General features: G+C 42.6%; 4 protein-coding genes across 4 annotated transcripts; 2 read left to right on the top strand and 2 right to left on the bottom strand.

Annotated features, from left to right (window-relative positions):
* Nucleotides 1-254: 254 nt before the first annotated feature.
* PUMCH_005170 (uncharacterized protein) lies at nt 255-2357 on the top strand (the record flags this gene model as incomplete). The annotated part of the gene is made up of 1 exon (XM_063024076.1): nt 255-2357. One exon carries the CDS (start codon nt 255-257, stop codon nt 2355-2357), a length of 2103 nt encoding a protein of 700 aa, XP_062880146.1.
* Nucleotides 2358-4393: 2036 nt separating this feature from the next.
* On the top strand, nt 4394-6496 carry PUMCH_005169 (uncharacterized protein; the record flags this gene model as incomplete). The annotated part of the gene is made up of 1 exon (XM_063024075.1): nt 4394-6496. One exon carries the CDS (start codon nt 4394-4396, stop codon nt 6494-6496), a length of 2103 nt encoding a protein of 700 aa, XP_062880145.1.
* An 894-nt stretch (nt 6497-7390) lies between these two features.
* PUMCH_005168 (uncharacterized protein) lies at nt 7391-10672 on the bottom strand (the record flags this gene model as incomplete). Its single annotated transcript, XM_063024074.1, has 1 exon — nt 7391-10672. One exon carries the CDS (start codon nt 10670-10672, stop codon nt 7391-7393), a length of 3282 nt encoding a protein of 1093 aa, XP_062880144.1.
* A 6093-nt stretch (nt 10673-16765) lies between these two features.
* Nucleotides 16766-18034, bottom strand: PUMCH_005167 (uncharacterized protein; the record flags this gene model as incomplete). Its single annotated transcript, XM_063024073.1, has 1 exon — nt 16766-18034. The coding sequence occupies one exon, from the start codon at nt 18032-18034 to the stop codon at nt 16766-16768; it is 1269 nt and encodes a 422-aa protein (XP_062880143.1).
* Between the last annotated feature and the right edge of the window lie 675 nt (nt 18035-18709).

Below are 18709 nucleotides of genomic sequence, written 5' to 3'. Positions count from 1 at the left end.
ATCGGAGTCCCCCGATCTTGCATCTAACGCGACAGGGCGCCTTAACTCTGGTTTATCTTTTCCATCAGTTGCATGATTCTGCGTAAAATGTTCCTCTATTGGCTATATATGAAAAAAAAGTCGAGTCTTTTTGTAATTTGCTCCTTTGATTGGCTATTTCAGCCACACGATGTCTACTTTGACATTAATTTGATACACTATATAAATGCACGCTGAATTTCCTTAGAATGAATTTGTAAAATAATACAAAAATAATGAATTGGGGAGTCTTCTTTACATTCTACTTCTTCATTTCTCAAGTCACTGCTTTGGAAAAGTGGCATGCGTACTCAAAAGGTGAACAAAAGATCCGTGGGTGTAGCAACCACATTTCACGGTCGCTTTCATTTGATAAGGGCAGCAAATACTCTTATGCTAAATATTGCAAGAATGTCAATGCTTTGAGTACCTTAGTGGGATGTCTTGCTGATGTGAACGTAAATGACACAAAGATGTTCAAGTACATTCAGCATGAGTGTATTGATGAGTATGAAATAGATCTCCCAATGGAAAATTTAACCAACGCATATGCTTACCTTATCCAAAATGGTGTGACATGGAAGCTGCTTAAGGAACGGAAATATAATTCTACCACCGAGATTTTGAATACACCTGTTTTCCTCAACAAGACCTTGTCGACGTTGTATGTTAAAGCACAGGTAAACTTTCTCACTAGTTACACCAACTCAATGTATTATGGTATCGGCGCCGTGTCATACTGGTTGGCGGTATGCCTTGTCGGAGGTCTCGCCAATTGGTCAATGATTTGGTTCCCTAGTCTTAGGAACTCCATGAACGGAAGAATATCAAAACTGTGGCGCAAATGGATAACAATCCCAGCTCTCTTCGGGAAAAAGCAGGCAGCGGTTCAAAAACTTGGCTTGTTTTCAGCTCTCGTTCCCTCAAGAATAGAGTCTGTGATATCACTTCTTTTCTTCGGACTTCTCATTGGTGTCAATGCAGCTGAGATCAAATACATCGATCAGGACCCAATTTTCAAGGTGAAAAAAATTGCCTTGCTTAGATACTTTTCGGACAGAACTGGAATTGTTTGTGTAGTTCTCATTCCGATTTTACTACTTTTCGGGGGACGTAATAATTTCTTGATGTGGCTCACTAGATGGAAGTACTCAACTTTCATTGCTTACCACAGGTGGGTAGGTAGATGGGTAGTGTTGTTAGCATTTCTCCACTCCATTGGCTACACTGAATACTTCATTCAGTATGACACCTACGCCAGCAATATGGCCGAAACATATGTTATCTGGGGTGTAGTTGGTACCGCATGTGGATGCCTTATCTTGTTCCAAGGCTTATTGTATTTGCGCCGTAATTGGTACGAAACATTCTTGGTTATACACATCATCTTGGCCGCCTTCTTCGTCATCGGCACTTGGTATCACGTTGTCGAGCTCGGATTCGCCCAAGTGATGATTGCTGCTATTGTAGTGTGGGGTTTTGACAGAATTGTCCGAGTTGCAAGAATTTTGCACTTCGGTTTTCCAGAAGCCCAAGTGACCCTCATGAAAGACAAGCTTGAAATCATAGTTCCGAGACCATCGCATTGGAAGCCGATCGTAGGCGGATACGCATGGATCTACTTTGGAGATAAAAAGTATTTCTGGCAGTCTCATCCATTCACTTACATGCATGATGAACAGTCGGTGATCCTCTACACTACTGTTCATGCTGGTATTACTCAGAAAATTGCACAAAAACTACAAGACAACCCTTCAGGTCCAAGTATGAAAATGCGCGTTAGTATTGAGGGTCCATATGGTTGTGCCACTCCCATCGAGCATCATAGTGATGTGGTCTTTGTGGCTGGTGGAAATGGTATTCCTGGTATGTTAAATGAATTTAAACATTTGCTTACGAATGAAAAGACAAAGCAAAGAATCAAATTCAATTGGATAGTGAAAGAATTGACTATGTTTGAGGAAATGGCCAAACATTTTGCCAAGCTCCCATTATCAAACACAGAGGTTAACATATTTGTGACACGTCAGCCTGCTCTCAAGTCCCTGATGGGTTCAGACGAGAGCAATGATACAGATTTCAAAAATGAAGGCAAATTTGATACTTTAAGTGGAGTATCTCTCCTTCAGTCAGATTTCCCAGATATCAACTTCATTATGCAGAGACCAGATTTGGACAATTTAGTACAAAGGGACATTGAAGAGGCCGCAAATAGCGTTGCATTTGTCACATGCGGACCACCAATTATGGTCGATGAATTGCGTAGTGTCATTGTAGACAAGATTGACAAGACCAACAAGCGTGTGGATTTCTACGATACTTTGGAGGTATGGACTTAGGCTGAATTGAATTAAATTGAATTTGGCTTTTTTTAATGAGTTCAGTTCAGTGTTTATGTGATAATATTATGAACTCTCAATGCCTTGAGGTCTTGGACGAAAGCATATAATGTTTTTCAATTGATTCGGCATTTGCGACAAATATGTAATTTCATTCATCAAACATCATATGCAATAGATCGATTCGAAAAGACAAAACTTGGAGATTCACCAATTTCCAATAACAAATCGCAGATATCCTTAGTTGGGGTGGGCCATGCAGGTAGGCCAGGTTGAAAAGTTGCGAAGAATCTCACAACGGAAATTAATTCTTCCATCCTAATCATCATTCTTATTCCATACTCCTTCAAATACAGAAATTCATGTCGCAGCTACCATGCATCTCGCCAATACATGGAAACTGAACTGCACCTCAGACCCATGCAGGCATTGTTTGGACAAGACGTTTGTTTTCTCTCTTGATGAGCTATGATACCAAGAAAACTTTCTAGATGAATTGTATTCTGAGGATCAAGAGACAAATTAAGAGAATGATTTAAATGCTTGCAATGAAACCTGAGACGAAGCCGATGGTTTCCACTCAACATCTCGTGGGTCCAAAGGTGAGTAACATGAAATAATGGCACTCAAACTTCGGAATGTCATCCACAAAACTTGCAGCTCTGTTGGAAGAAGGTTTTGTAGTTTCATCAAGAACCATGTCTGGGGGAGGGTTCTTAAAGCTTCAGGTCCGTGAGTTGGAGTTCCGTAAACGCAGATATCGGTAAAATGTGACTACAAACCTCGACTAACAGGTAGATATTAGATAGCTTGTTTGACGAATTATGCATAAATTTCAAACCTTGTCCCACTCTAAATATCAAAAAAAAAAAAAAAAAAATCAAGTGTTGTCGACCATTTTCTTCGAGGTGCTTGAGCTTTATGATACCTTACTGAAGAGCTCGCTTAATTAGGGCAGAAAAGACAAATGCTATACCAAAACTACTCTATTGAATCATTTGCCTCGTCTCTTCGGTGCCGGAATCAATCTTGGTCCGCATTGTTTCACTCAATCTCCATGACGCATGGCGTTAATGCGGGTAGCGCATCGACACAAGGGGAACTTATCAGACCACGGTCAGGGTTCGCAAAACATGCGGTTTGGTCATGTGGGAGGAGGAAGGAGGCTATTAGATGAATTACATGTTTTGAAGTTAACTGCGTTGCCTAGCAACAGTTGAGTCGATTATATCGACCATTCTAAGAACCCACACTCATTCAGCCTCATGGAATCTCCGAGAATCTCTCGTAAAAACTCTTGACATTTTCCGCCAGTGAGTCTCTAGCGAGAGTCATCGCTGCATAGCGCCAAACAAGGTCCGTGAGCTCGGCCATTAGAAATGCCTTCAGACACAAACTGTAGCCAATCACCGCACCCTGCAGTCTTACATAGAGGCCCTTGACCGAAAAGATAAACGCGGAAAAACTTTAAAAACGCCCTGAAGTCTCAGAATTCACGAGGGCCAAGAATCTATTTTCCTTGGCAATATTTATCCGTTTGTCACAAAACCCGCCAAGGTACAGAGAAGATCTCAGCGAACTGTCTTGGCTTTGATTTGGGCCTTATGTTTTTCCTGACTCCTAACACAGGTAGAACAACATTTTACCAGGCAAGCAGGTAAAGATGCCACCAAAATAATAGAATTTGATTGCCTCCTGTTTCAAATTCACTTGTAAAAGTTCTCTCCCTATTCGGAGTGCGCAGGATAATAAGATGACTTGGTCTTTTTTGCTTCTTCTTGCAGCTATTTACCTTCGCGTTCTTGCATTCAATCCACCAGGGCACCCTAACGCTAATTTATCTTTTCCATCAGTTGCATGATTTGATGCACAGTGTAACTCTGTTGGCCATGTTGAAACGATGATGGCATTTTTTCAAAGTCTAATCCTTTGATTGGCTGTGTTGGCATCATCTACTGAACCCCTCATGATTCTTTAACTACTATTTAATTCCCTTATTTCAACAGACATTTTTTTTTTGCAACCATCAAAAAGTCATGAATTTGAGTATATTCTTTGCATTATACTTTCTTGTTACTGGTGCTGATGCCTTTAGAAAATGGCACCCATACGGCCATGACTACCTGGCTCACATTGGGTGTGGCATTTATATTTCTCGTACAGTAACGTTTGCAGACACAAAAAACAATTACATTAAATTCTGCAACAATAGGAATGGTTTGGCCACCATGGTTGGATGTCTTGCGGATGCCAACTATAACTCTACCAGAATGTTGAGGTATCTCCAAATGAGTTGCATGAAAGACTTCGAGATTGAAGTCCCTTGGGAGAACTATACAACTGCCTACTCATACCTCTTACAGAGTGGAGTTACCCTCAAACTGCTCAGAGATCGGAAATATAACTCTACAAAAGAAAGATTAAAGACTCCGGTATATCTCAATAAGACCATGTCAACCTTGTACGTGAAAGCCGAGCAACACTACCTTGACATTTACTCGAACTCCATGTACTATGGAATTGGAACAGTAGCCTACTGGGGTCTTGTCTGTGTAATTGGTGCCATTGCTAATTGGTCCATGATTTTATTCCCTAGTCTCAGAATCGCAATTGATGGAAGAGTCTCTAAACTTTGGAGAAAATGGGTGACTCTTCCTGCTCTCTTCGGAAAAAAGAAAACAGCAATGCAAAGACTCGGCTTTTTCTCGATGTTAATTCCTTCAAGAATCGAGTCCATTGTGTCACTTCTTTTTATCGCTTTGCTTATTGCCGTGAACGCTGCCGAACTTCATTTTCTTGAGGGAGACCCCATTTTCAAGAACAGCAGGAAGTATGCATTGATCAAATACTTCTCAATTAGAACCGGTGTTGTCTGCACTGTGCTCATTCCAGTTTTATTGTTGTTTGGAGGACGCAACAACTTCTTGATGTGGCTTACTAGATGGAAGTACTCGACTTTCGTCGCCTACCACAGATGGATTGGTAGATGGGTTGTTTTGATGGCTTTTCTTCATTCGGTCGGATATACAGAAGTGTTCATTATCCGTGAACAGTACGCAGAAGAAATGGCTGAGAACTACGTGATTTGGGGTGTTGTTGGTACCGTGTGTGGATGCCTTATTTTATTTCAGGGTTTGCTTTATTTGCGCCGCAACTGGTATGAGACATTCTTGGTAATTCATATTTTGTTGGCCGTTTTTTTCGTGGTGGGTACCTGGTATCATGTCATTCGTCTTGGGTACGGCCAGATCATGTTCGCTGCTGTAGCAGTATGGGGATTTGACAGAATTGTTCGTATTGCAAGAATTATGATGTTTGGATTCCCTGAGGCCCAAGTCACTTTGTTGAAAGACAAGCTTGAGGTGATTGTACCAAGACCTCGCCACTGGAAGCCCATCGTGGGGGGATATGTATGGATTTATTTTGGAGACATGAAGTACTTTTGGCAGGCACATCCATTCACTTACATGCATGATGAAAATAACGTGATGTTATACTGTACTGTCCATTCTGGAGTGACAGAAAAAATCGCCAAGAAGTTGAGAGCTAATCCTTCTGGGCCCAGCATGAAAATGCGCGTGACTTTAGAAGGTCCTTATGGAACTTCAAGTCCTATCGAGCATCATAGTGATGTTGTCTTTGTCGCTGGAGGTAACGGTATTCCAGGTATGTTAAACGAGTTCAAACATTTGCTCAAGAAGCAAGATTGCAAACAAAGGCTTCAGTTGAATTGGATCATAAGAGAGGCATTTAATTTCGAGGAGATGGCTAAATACTTTGCAGAATTACCATTGTTAAATGCCGAGGTTAACATTTACATCACTCGTCCAGCCTCTTTCGAGTCGCCTATTGGCCTGGATGCTAGCAATGATGGCGATTACAAGACCGAAGCTAAGAGCGACACATTAAGTGGAATATCGTTGCTCCAGTCGGACTACCCAGAATTGAACTTTTTCTCGCTGAGACCCGACATGAATACTCTTGTCCAGAAAGACATCGATGATGCAGCTAACAGTGTTGCATTTGTCACTTGTGGTCCAGCAGTGATGGTGGATGAGTTGCGTGCAATAATTGTTGAGAAGATTGACCTGACAAAGAAGAGAGTTGATTTCTACGACACTGTGGATGTGTGGAACTAAAACCTCTGGGCAAAGAGCTTGAAAGTCTTAGGAAATAGATTAAATTAATAGGCATAATTTTTCAAATAGCAATAAGTTATTAAACAGTTAATTGGATAAGGTACAAACCAAGCGGCATCGCATGAAGCACACATTTCTCCTTAGATGAATTCATATGTATATACTTATCAATTTGCTGTTTTGATTTTAATCAGTGTTAACTGCTTCCTCTTTTGTATATAATACCTCACAGATAAGGCGAAAAACCCCTTGTCCACGATAAAATCGAGGCACAACAGATTTACGGTAATTTCAAATATACAACAATTGCGATCATTTGAATAGAGGAACTCTTGAGGGCTAAAAATTTCTATCCTCGGGCCTAGAAATGATCGTCATTTGATAAGCATTTAAGGCAATCTCACGTTGCAATAACCTGGCCAGAGACTCTACTAGCATGAAAGGCTTGGAAATTGAGAGAAACCCATGCAGTAGATCCGGTCCATTGATATACACTGGCAATATTGGCTATTTACCACCAGTTCTCTCTATCAAAGTATGCAGAGGCAACCTTATGGTATACAATTGATTGAAGGTATTTGGCACAGGTATAAACAGAATTCTAATTAAGCTTAGAATCTACTACCTCCCAACAGGAAGGCATCTTGAAGGCACTAGCTTCCGGGATGTATATGGGAAAAAATGAGGGAGCTTTCGGACTTAAATTTGCCGACACGAGTTATTTACTCAAAGTCTTCCCTCTAAATCTAGAAAAATAATGGATAAATACCGGCGCAATTCAGCATCTACGAGGAAGTCTTTGAACATTAAAATGGAAATTAATACTGTGCAATCGAAAAAAGAAAAACGAAGGCAGAACTGTGAAGGAGAGAATGAATAATAGCGGGAATCTTCTTAAAGTGAAAGAAGCAGTGAGAGAATGGCTAATGCGACACTGATCTTTACGAGAGCACCAGAGTTTCCGATTGCTTCAATTGAAACAGTGGTGACTTTTGGAGGCCAGTCTCCCGAGTTCGTGCCTGAAGAAGAAACGAAAAGAATTGTTTGGGATTTAGGGCTCGATTGCGTCGTTGAGGGCCCAGCGGGCGTTTGACTGAGGATTTCCAAACTCGAGCCTGAAATTCCGGTAGGAACTGTGCCAGTAGGTATATAAACAGAAGATACTTTGAACTCCGTAGTTATCAACGAACACTTCAATTCCTTGCAAGAGGTAAATGTGACTGTGGTGGTTGACTCGGCACTGCTTGCAGCCGAAGCTTCGTTGATAGCGGTTGAGACACTACCTGGTGAATCCAGGCTGCCAGAAGAGAATACTTCAGGTTTCAAGGTGGTGAACCTGGAATTTTCTTCGGAAGACAATGCGCACGTCAAGCATCCGGGTGCGGCGGTGTTTGTGTTACTACTTGAACTGTTGTACCCACTGAACCTGGAGATTGAGGCCAGACTATCGATAAGACCACTGCTTGAAGAAGCTTTTACGTACGTCGTAGGGACATACGGAGCCATGGTGGTGAGAGCTGGTTTTGATGTTGATCCTATTTTTGTGACAGAAATGAGAGAGCTACTCATAATACTGAGGGCGGAAACAAAATTCGAAGACAGTGCACTGGCCGATGATGTATCGAAACGCAAGCTCAGCATCGATGAACTGGATGAAGGGACGTCTGAGCTAGTATTGGATGCAATTTCAGAGTGTGAGTCACTCATTTGACTGCTGGTTTCGGAACGAGATTGAGCAGAGGAGCTAGGTTGAGCAATTTGAGTCAGAGCATCAGACTTTGAAGACATGGCAGTGGACACACTCAGCACTGTATCGGATGCAGAGTTTGAGCCAAAAATGCTTTTAGTGGAAGAGCTGATTAAGGTAGAGGAACTAGTTGTGGATAAAGAACTCATTTGGGAAGAACTCATTTGGGAAGAACTCATTTGGGAAGAACTCATTTGGGAAGAACTCATTTGGGAAGAACTCATTTGGGAAGAACTCATTTGGGAAGAACTCATTTGGGAAGAAGAACGGGAAAAAGAACTTGTTTGAGGAGAAGAACTCGTTTGGGAAGAGGGACTAGTTTGAAAAGAGGAACTCATTTGAGAAGAAGAACTCGACTGAGAAGAGGAGCTCGTCTGGGAAGAGAGCCTCGATTGAGAACGTGAGCTAGACTGAGAAGAGGAATTCAATCGAGAAGAAGAACTCGACTGAGAAGAGGACCTCATTTGAGAAGAGGAACTCAATCGAGAAGAAGAACTCGACTGAGAAGAGGAGCTCGTCTGGGAAGAAACCCTCGATTGAGAAGGCGAGCTGGACTGAGAAGATGAACTCAATCGAGAAGAAGCACTCAATCGAGAAGAGGACCTCATTTGAGAAGAGGAACTCAATCGAGAAGAAGAACTCGACTGAGAAGAGGACCTCATTTGAGAAGAGGAACTCAATCGAGAAGAAGAACTCGACTGAGAAGAGGAGCTCGTCTGGGAAGAGAGCCTCGATTGAGAAGGTGAGCTAGACTGAGAAGAGAGCCTCGACTGAGAAGGTGAGCTAGACTGAGAAGAGAGTTTCGATTGAGAAGATGAACTCAATCGAGAAGAAGAACTCGACTGAGAAGAGGACTTCATTTGGGAAGAAGAACTCGATTGAGAAGGTGAGCTAGACTGAGAAGAGAGCCTCGACTGGGAAGAGAGCCTCGATTGAGAACGTGAGCTAGACTGAGAAGAGGAATTCAATCGAGAAGAAGAACTCGACTGAGAAGAGGACTTCATTTGGGAAGAAGAACTCGATTGAGAAGGTGAGCTAGACTGAGAAGATGAACTCAATCGAGAAGAAGAACTCGACTGAGAAGAGGATCTCGTCTGGAAAGAGGATCTCATTTGGGAAGAGGAGCTCATTCGGAAAGATGAACTAGTTCGAGAAGAGGAACTGGATTGGGATGAAGAACTTTGTTGTGCTGTTGAACTTGTTCTGGAACGAGAGCTCAGATTTGCAGCCGAACTTAAAGTCGATGAAGAGCTTACAGCCGAGCTTGATTTCGAAGATGTGTTGGAAGTGGAGCTTGAGACGTTACTGGACGAAGATCTAGAGGACGAGCCTGATGTCGAAGATGAGCTGGAAGAGGAGCTTGAGTTGATACTAGACGAAGATCTAGATGACGAGCTCGAAGCACTGCTTGAGCTTTGGATAACAGGGTAAGCGAGAGGCTTAGGGAATGAGCTAGGACAATCGCAATAAGGCGGGACAGCAGCCATTCCAGGAACTGCATCTGAATAGATTATGGTGTATGCAACATTGTTATCGTCTGTGATGAAATCGAAAAATTTCCATACGTACCCAAGGCCAATATCGAAACTAAGAGAGTAAGGGCCGCTGAGAGATTTAACTGTAAGAATGCCAGCCACAGAGTACTCTGGATCGTAATAGCCTCCATCGATGTAAATGTAGTTTCCATTGCCAAAACCTCTAACCTTGTAGTTGATGTTGGGAGGGGAATTATTGTTCAACTCCATTACCGTGATAGCCGCAGTATCGGAAGTGAGCGCAATGGTAAGACGAGGGTCAAATTTTAATTTCGGGTCGCTGGGGAAAAGTTGAATAAATGATGCATCTCCAAACATGTAGCATCCATTTCCAGTCAACGGGCTGGTCTGTGTCAAAATGGAGTTGGTGAAACAAATATTTCCACTGTTGTTAACCCCGCTAGGATTATCAAACATGACTACTGAAGAAACGTCCTGCGGAGTTCCACCTTGAAACTTCATGTGTCCCGTATTTGACCATGTGCCTGATTTCAGAGACACAATGGTTGGATCAGATGTGGTTACGTTCTGACCAAACCACATAAAACCCTGATTTGAAAAGCTTTTGCCCAGATCTATACTGAAATGTGATTCAGGGCCATTTCTGGCATCCAAGACGACCAGGCCTTTGTTCAGAAAGCTCCCCACAGATTGACTAAAAGTCGAGGAGTCATTGTATGCGTATACATACAATGCCCCTTCGACTACGACATTCCCAGCAACCAGTAATTCGCCATCAAAGAGAGCATAGTAACTGCGACTATTAATGGAAAGACTTGAAACTCTTACATTTGCGCCGGCCGGCATTGATGTCGGAGTAGATATAGTGAGAGCTTGAGCATTTCCAAGTATCCAACATGCCACAGTGAACAACTGTACATAGTTGAGCTTCATTCCGAAATAAAAGTACAAAAATTTTCGATCGCATTCATCATCAGCTATCCGCTCACTATTTAATCACTCGCCATGCCGAGCGACAGGAATAACGGGGTACGTCAATGCAACCGAAATTTCGCAGCCATCCTGCGCCAAAAAACTCTGAGTAATTTCTGTCGGGCAAGCGTTTGGAACAATCCAGTCAATCTTTTGAAGGCAATTCTGTATCTGCATTTTCCATTGCATCTCCCATGGAAAGGATTTTTGTCTCTGACAAGATTTGCAGATTCGTTCGTCATAAGCTCTCCATTTATCCAGTTTGCAGAGGCTATTCTTCAAAACTGAGATGCATTGCGCGGCTCCAAAATTTTGACAGTCGAAACGAAATTAAGCTTTCTTATTGGAAGAACTAAGTTTTGGTCTGGAGGATATATGCACACTCCTGCGCCCGCGCATGGCTTAAACCGATTAGAGTTCGTATCTGTCGCCTTTCGTGCATACTGACACGCCAGGCATTTACATAAACTTCAAGCATCCCGTCATCACATTCATCCAAAGAACAATAAGAAAAAAAAAAAAAGGAAAGGACTCAGTCTCAAGATTTGAATCAATGCAAGCGCCACTGAAGGATAAGCGAATGGTTCGGTGCAAGCATCAAGTACCGTTCTGATCTTCCTACACGAACGCCTCGTTAATTGTGGGAGTGCACCCTTCAATAGCGTACAGGACCTTTCACCAATTGGCATTACAGGCATTTCGGAGCGCCTACCAAAAATGCCCAGAAAGAGTTGATTGACTATCCCGTTGTATAAGCGAAGCATGGCTTTCCATTTATTCAAAATATTGATGTGGCAACATGCACTACTTGCAACCTCTAGGGGCTTTTAATCTCTATTGTGAAGCTGGTCATAGTCATTAGTAGAAGCACCACGAAGTTTTGACATTGCTTCATGACTTTCAGAGTACAACTGTCTTTATTTCTGTCTAATTTTTTTTTTCTTGTTAAAATCCAAACACCGTAGAGGTCTTCCATGTTTCTACTTGAACAGCGGTTGTATTGCTCCACATCCATCGAGACTCGATTGAGATTATGAGTATGAGAAAATCTTTACTATCGGATAATATGCTGGTGGGTGAAGAACGAGCAGTTGAGTCACTTCTGCTTTGTTTCCGTGATGCCTCTCCACGAAAAGCATTCATACTCATTTAAGATATAATGAAGGGGGATAGTTTTTTTGCTGCTGGGAAACGTGTGGATTTTTTGAGACTATCACTTCTATAACGAAAAGCCCAAGATGCTCTATATTCAACTCCTTTACCTTTGATACTGCGAAGCGGGTTGTCAGTAATAAATGGAAGCATGTATTAGCGAGCATACTTCCTGAATACATGGGAAGGGAAGTCATAACAGAGTAAAATAGTTACACTAATCATTTGAATCTTGATTTCGAAGAAGACAGCTCTCCTTTTTTTTTTTTTTTTTTTTTTCGGTCGTTTGAAGTTTAAGACGGAATGTGGTTGATAAGGCGATAAATGCGGGCACAACTGCAAATTCGAACAGCCATCCGTCATTTCTCTCGGAATTCTCTCATGGAATACAGAGCTTTTTAATCAATGCATGGTATCTATAACTTAATTTGACGTGCTTTTCTATCGTTCGAAATGAAAACACGGTGGCTATCTAGGTACAATAAGGTTATGACCAGGAACAAATTGAAGAAAAAGCGACGAGTGACCCATGCGAAAGTACGCTAACGGAGAGAGCTGCCTGTTCTGAGTTTTGGCTCTCAAAATTTCCGTCCCGTTCAACTCAAACAGAACATACTGTAGCTTTCGGGTCTCTAAGGGAGTCAAGCCTCTCACATGTGAAGTTCTCAAACTGGCAGCAACAAATCAGTTTGTTCTAGTGCATTACGCCCATGCGTCTCTGTAAATTGTAATAGTGCTCCAAATCTTAATCGAGTTCAAACCCACAACCATTCCTGTGGTTTCCAGACTGCCACATTAAGGTATCACAAACAAACCAAATCAGAAATCTCATCGATTAAACTATTTTTTTCTTTCCTTACGCAACTCATTTAGGGTGGCACCGCTTTCGGTCCCAAGTACTGGTGCTCCATGCACTCCACGTATTTGCCTGTCATATAAGTACTGTTTCTCTCGTTCTACGATTGAATTAGCGCAATGCATTTTTTTAGAACTAAAACATATTTTTTGCGCATTTACAAAAGCTCTTTGTTTTTGCCATTCAGCTTATTTACAATTGATTTTTTGGTGACTGTGGGTAACGGAACGAGCATATCCATTATGTTAAGGGAAAAGCTTAGACAACGTCACGCCAATCTTCATGCTAACAGAAAATCTTCAGGACCGACGTAATGTTCCATTGTCAATTCATATTGTGAAAGAATAGGATGTGACTTTGATCATACAAAGTTTTGGTTGTTGCTTCTGATTTTTGTCGAAATTATCAATTGGTCTTGAAGACTGCTTCACAGATATCAAATGAACATAAATTGCTCTGTTAGTTCAATTGAGCGTTGAAGGAGGTTTTCTACACCCACTGCAGTACCTCTGGTGGGACGACTGACTTGATGAAATGGGAGTAAGCAACAAAAATGTGCCTTCTTGAACTCTATAGCACCAGAACTAGCTTACTCCATGATACTGAAGTGACACCATAGTCAAGGGTATATGCATTTAGAGAGTGAAGGTAACACCTCGCGTTACTCTCTGATGGAGCAAAAAAACACACATGCACAGCCACATAGGTTCGATAAAGCACACTATGATAAGTCTGTCCTGATATTGTTCAAAGTTCAAATGGTGCTTTTTTTCCACGGATCTCGGTTTGATAAACAATCCTGCATCAGGATGTTATGTGCCGTCCTTTGCCCGCACCAAAATACAGACGTCTTGAAAGTCTTGTCAGGGAAGAAATGGTGTTAGACTCTGTACAACTCATACAAGGTTGTCTATGCGTCGAGAACCAGACGTTTTGATTGAATTCTAGGCAAAGACTCGAAAAGAACGTTTTAGCAATAATCCCGTGTCGACGTGCTTCTCAACAGCAAATTGTTCTGGAAATCAAATTGCTCAACGGAGCTTGATCCAAAACTAGCCTTTGTGGGGGTCCTCTCATTTACTTATCCCACCAGACAATTGGTCCTCAATGTGGAGTGTGTTTGCCGCGTCGATTGAATCTTAGATAGCCACATTTCATATCTGCGGTCTGCAAACATTGCCCTCGAACTCGAGTACTCGGTGCTGGATCAAGATGGCGTTCGCTCGTTAACTGCCAGTTATTATTATTATTATTTGCATTCGAACCTAAAAAAACACTAATGGGGAAAGCTGACACGCTGAATACCCCGCGTATAGTGCACATCTTTAGGCGGAGATGGTATCCACGCAGCCACAGTCCCAAAAGGCCCCAAAGCCCCAGGAATGATCCCTAAGATGCTCTCCACACGATGGGCGAAGTATCAGATCGAGTGTCCTCAGTAGCCCATCTGTCTGGGGACATTTCTTGCTCACCGAGTGGAAGACTCCGGATCGTATTCAAAGTGTTATCGAGATATGGTTCGACAAGGTTTTCGAGTTCATCTATGAGGTGTGTGGTAGGAGTGATTGGATCGCTGTGTTGCGCCCCAGTCAATTCAATCTAGCTTGAATGCATGACCACATCAGATCTGAAAAGAGAGTTTCGACAATTTTGTTTTGGAAGTGGTATGTCTCTTCCGATGTAAGTGTGGATCTTCCGGGGAGAATATAATACCATGGAACTGTTAAGTTGCTTTGGATATTGTCTTTGGTTCACTCTCCAAGTGACCCAGTGTTGGATTGACAGACGGAAGAGACGGTGGTGCCATGCATTCCCGAAGATAGCTTCGTGGGCCACTTGTACTCTTCTACCAAGGAATTGTCGGTCAAGCTTTGGAACACCATGACCGCCAAGTTGATTCTTGGTCAAGACTGTCTTTTAGCCAATCCGATAGAACATCTGTTCACTACTTTCGTCCATGAGACGAGCGATTTCTGGGTTTAGTCATAGGGGAATGAATATCTCTGAAGTAAAGTTTAAGAGGAGGGAGGTATAGACCGCTGGTCCTAATCGAAATGGCACTCATTCGTTTTTTTCAGGAATCACTCCGAGTATCTTTCGACGGTTGCTCTCCTTCCCATTAAAGATCTTCGACGGTGACCCCAAGATATTTTAATCTTGACAGTTCAGCAACCGTGGCTATTGGAAAGCCGACATGAGAGCATCGATCGGAATGATCATGACCAAAACCAGGCTTTTCTCGACATTGACCTTGCACCCGGAGCGAAATGAACTAAAGTGAGGCAGGAATTTACTACTGGATGATCTTCATTTCGCATGAACACCATCAAATTATCAGCAAAGGCCATTACAGTAGGAGCGAATGAGTGTCAACCCCGGAGGGACATACCTTATTTGTGACAAATTTCATAGCAATTATTCAATTCTGAGAATGAATAAAAATGGATATCCCTGCATTGTACCTCGTTTCATGAGAATTTGTGGACCGTGGACATTGTTGATGAAGACTCGTGCATGTTAAGCCTGGAGGATGGTGATGATGGCTGTTCAAAGACGTGAGGGGGAAACCAGTCTTTTCCAAACATTTCCCAGTCTATTTCTGATTGATTAGATTGAATGCTTTCCGGAAGTCAACGAACCCTGCAGCTATGTCTTTTGAGTCATCCAACCTGGGTCCTCTCGTATGTATGCCAATGATGGAGTACTGAGTTGAACAGGAGCATGTTATCACGAGTGTGTCGATCTTATGAAAGGCCAGTTTGATAGGGTCCTATTATCTGATCAGCAAACAGTACCAACCGTTCATTGATGGCTTGGCAAAGTAATCAGTAATCGAAGACTGGTGTTGATGAAGGCGATAGTTCGTAAATGCTCAAGATTTTTAGAATTCAGGACCTTTGTCGCTCGGTGCTAAATCCGATTTCGTTTGAAGGCACGAAAAGAGTTCATCTTGGGTGAATGGGCGATCAAGTAAATGCTGACTTTTCTCGTCGATGGCGGGGGGATCAAGATATATTCAATTCCTGGGGCTACCCCTAAGTCCTCATATCGATTTCTTCAGATTTTCATCGCCATTGTGGTAATATCCTCAGTAGTTTCAGCAACTTTGTCAACATCATTCAACTCAAGGATAACTCTCTTTCTCGGAAGCATTCCCTTCATCATCAAATTGATACTATAAATATTTAGATGCTTAATAATGTATGATATCCGTTGCAATTTCTTCCGACAATCATACCCCAATTTATCAAAGTCAGTGTATCCGTGAATACTCTCGATGCTGTAAAAATCTCATCTGGAGCTACAAACCGCACTAACATACTACTCTTCTAATTGATCATTAGTGAAGTGTATATCGTTATTTGGATGGAGGTTAGGTGACGTGGTTGTTTATAATACAGATAGATATGAGACTGTTGACTTTTATCGACATTTATACGATCAAGTCTTCGAGAATTCCCGTAAGAGGTATTTGTTCTGTGACGAGTGATTTCGAATAGATGCACATTGTATCGATTAGGTTGCATCCGAGGCTAAAACCAATCGAGTTTCATTTGCCGGGTGTGTGGTTCTGCTTGGGGAACCAGAAAGTACATCAAAATAAATGACTTGATTGTCAGTGATGATCCGAGCAGTCCCTTTTATAAAATACAGTTCGATTGCCCAATGGAGACATTACATTTTGTTGTCCTTCAAAGCGTTGACACGGCATGTCGACTGCATCAAGGAGCATCTCTCCTAGTCCCGTCATCGTGGTCAGCAGCCAACCACTCTCTTCCCATAGATTAAGACAATCAATCTCTAAGCAGGAGAAACGAGTTGTTGTCATGACTACTGCTGTCCCTTCACCCGGCCAAGGACCATCCACGGAGAGAAGGCCGGGTCGATACCTCCAGCAACAACAATATATCATGGTCTATCATCACTGACCATATTTTTTGTGCGTTGGACGTCCTTCAGCAAGGCCCGTAATAATTTTCCGACTGGCACTCGGATTGTACCCTTATAGCGCCGCCGGAGAACAAATCTTTCTCCAAAGAAGAAAGTTACTTCTCTAAGATTGATTCAATTTCACTGCGGTTGAGTCTAGAGGAGCGTCTGCGTCTGAGAAGTCGGGTTTGACCTGGGGTGATGTTGCATCTGGCTTGCCTTCTTTGTTGAGAAGGAGAGTCAAGAGTAAACACTTCTGGATGATTCCTCTTTTTCCGACACTTCTTAGCCATGTGTCCATTGTTGTGACATCTATGACATCTAATTGTTGGACAAGTTGAAGTCCGGTGACCAAGTCTATGACAATGGTTACATGTCAAGCCCGGCACCGCCACCGTCATGGTTGACTTTCCGAAGAAGCTGTAGTAAGATGGTCTTGGAAGGGCATCATTTTTAAGCGTCATGAAGCCAAAAAGGGAACCCGTCCTTGTCTTGGGATCCGTCACCAGGAGCTCTTCAGACACCAGATAGATCTCGCTCCGGAACTCGCAGAGGTGCCAGTCCAATTGTTGTTCAGGGGTGAGAGGCAGTCGCAAGGGATAAATGAAGTGAAAAGGGAATCGATTCTGGTCTGCTTTACCAAACTTCACCCGGATACCATCCACAGTCACACCCTTGAGGAATTTACAGTAAATTGGATAAAATACACGACGCCTGATTTCAGGACTCTCCACTTCCGCCTCCTTTAGGTGATCAAGAACAGGGTGGAGCAATTGTTTCTCAGGCGAAAACGGAGGGAATGTCATTATTAGTTCTCCATTCAACTCACTCACAGTACCCTCCGTGTACAACACACGGCGGATCAGCTGCGTGTACAACTGTTGCAACCACAATTCGTCCTCCTTCGACGGACGGTTTCCCGCGAGAAGCGCATCTAATATCGCGTCCGCCTTTTCCACATCATACTTTTGCATCTCCTCGCCCATGGCCTTGAAGCCCTGCGCGACGCGCTTCATCTCCTTGACGTCCACCAAAAGCGTGACATGGGTCTGGGGATCTGCGGTTTTAAGAGCAATGAATGTGCGGAGCTGATCAACCGGTAAACGTCTGAGATGAGCTACATGGGACAGCCATGTGGACTCGGGAAGGGTACGGAAGTAGCAGCCCAAGTTGAGTTCCAAGGGGTAGTCTTCATGCGAAGCATCGCCCTCAATATACTTTTCATATCTTTCAATGGAGTTTGGAGTCACAAAGTCGAGGAAGAGAGCGCGATAGAAATGGACAACCTCTTTGCCAAGGATGAGGCCCATGAACGGGAAGCGACTTGTGGCTTCCTCCAACGTCACCTCCCAAACTGTCTCAGAATGTTTTGGATCAAAATTCATAAATATAAATATATATTTATTTCTTTTTATTTTATGGATATGTCGGTCTTTTATATTTTCTATCTCATTTTTTAGTGGCCGTGCAGCTCATGCAAGTCTCCATTCTGCAGAACCAGATCTACAGTAAATTACAGAAAAAAAGGAAAAGCAAAACGAGCAGGAATTTTCAAATAGCGGTTGGACCATGTTTTGGGTAGCTCATTTTCCGGAGTATCTATCTGCAGAAGTCGCAGAAAATTTAGAGCCCTGCCCAATGTGTTTTGGAAGAAATACAACCGTGCAAGACGGATGAAAATTTGCACATCGGATCGGCCAATGCCAGCAGAAGCCAAGGCGAGAGCGATGAGCGATCAGGTCATGCGGGAGAGTTAGTTGTCTAAGTGGTCCAAAGTGCTGAAGAGTGATGTGAATGGAAGTAGTTATGTATGGGTGGTCTGATTGGGTATGTAGTCTACTACATGACAGCGGGAAGAATGGCAGAGAAGTTGAAGGGCACTTTTGGATATGGTCTATTGTATGTTCATTAAGAAATTGTAATACTTTTTTTTTGTTATTTTTCGTTGTTGGTCATTTTGGCTGTAGTTCTGAAGCTATCTGTAGAAGAAGAAGACAACTGGAGCAAGAAGTAAGTTTTGAAGGAGAAAACGATGGAGATGGAACTTTGTATGTTCATAA

The sequence above is a fragment of the Australozyma saopauloensis genome, chromosome 8, assembly GCF_035610405.1.
Source record: "Australozyma saopauloensis chromosome 8, complete sequence".
Lineage (NCBI taxonomy): Eukaryota > Fungi > Ascomycota > Pichiomycetes > Serinales > Metschnikowiaceae > Australozyma > Australozyma saopauloensis.
This window is presented reverse-complemented; position numbering and strand designations above follow the sequence as displayed.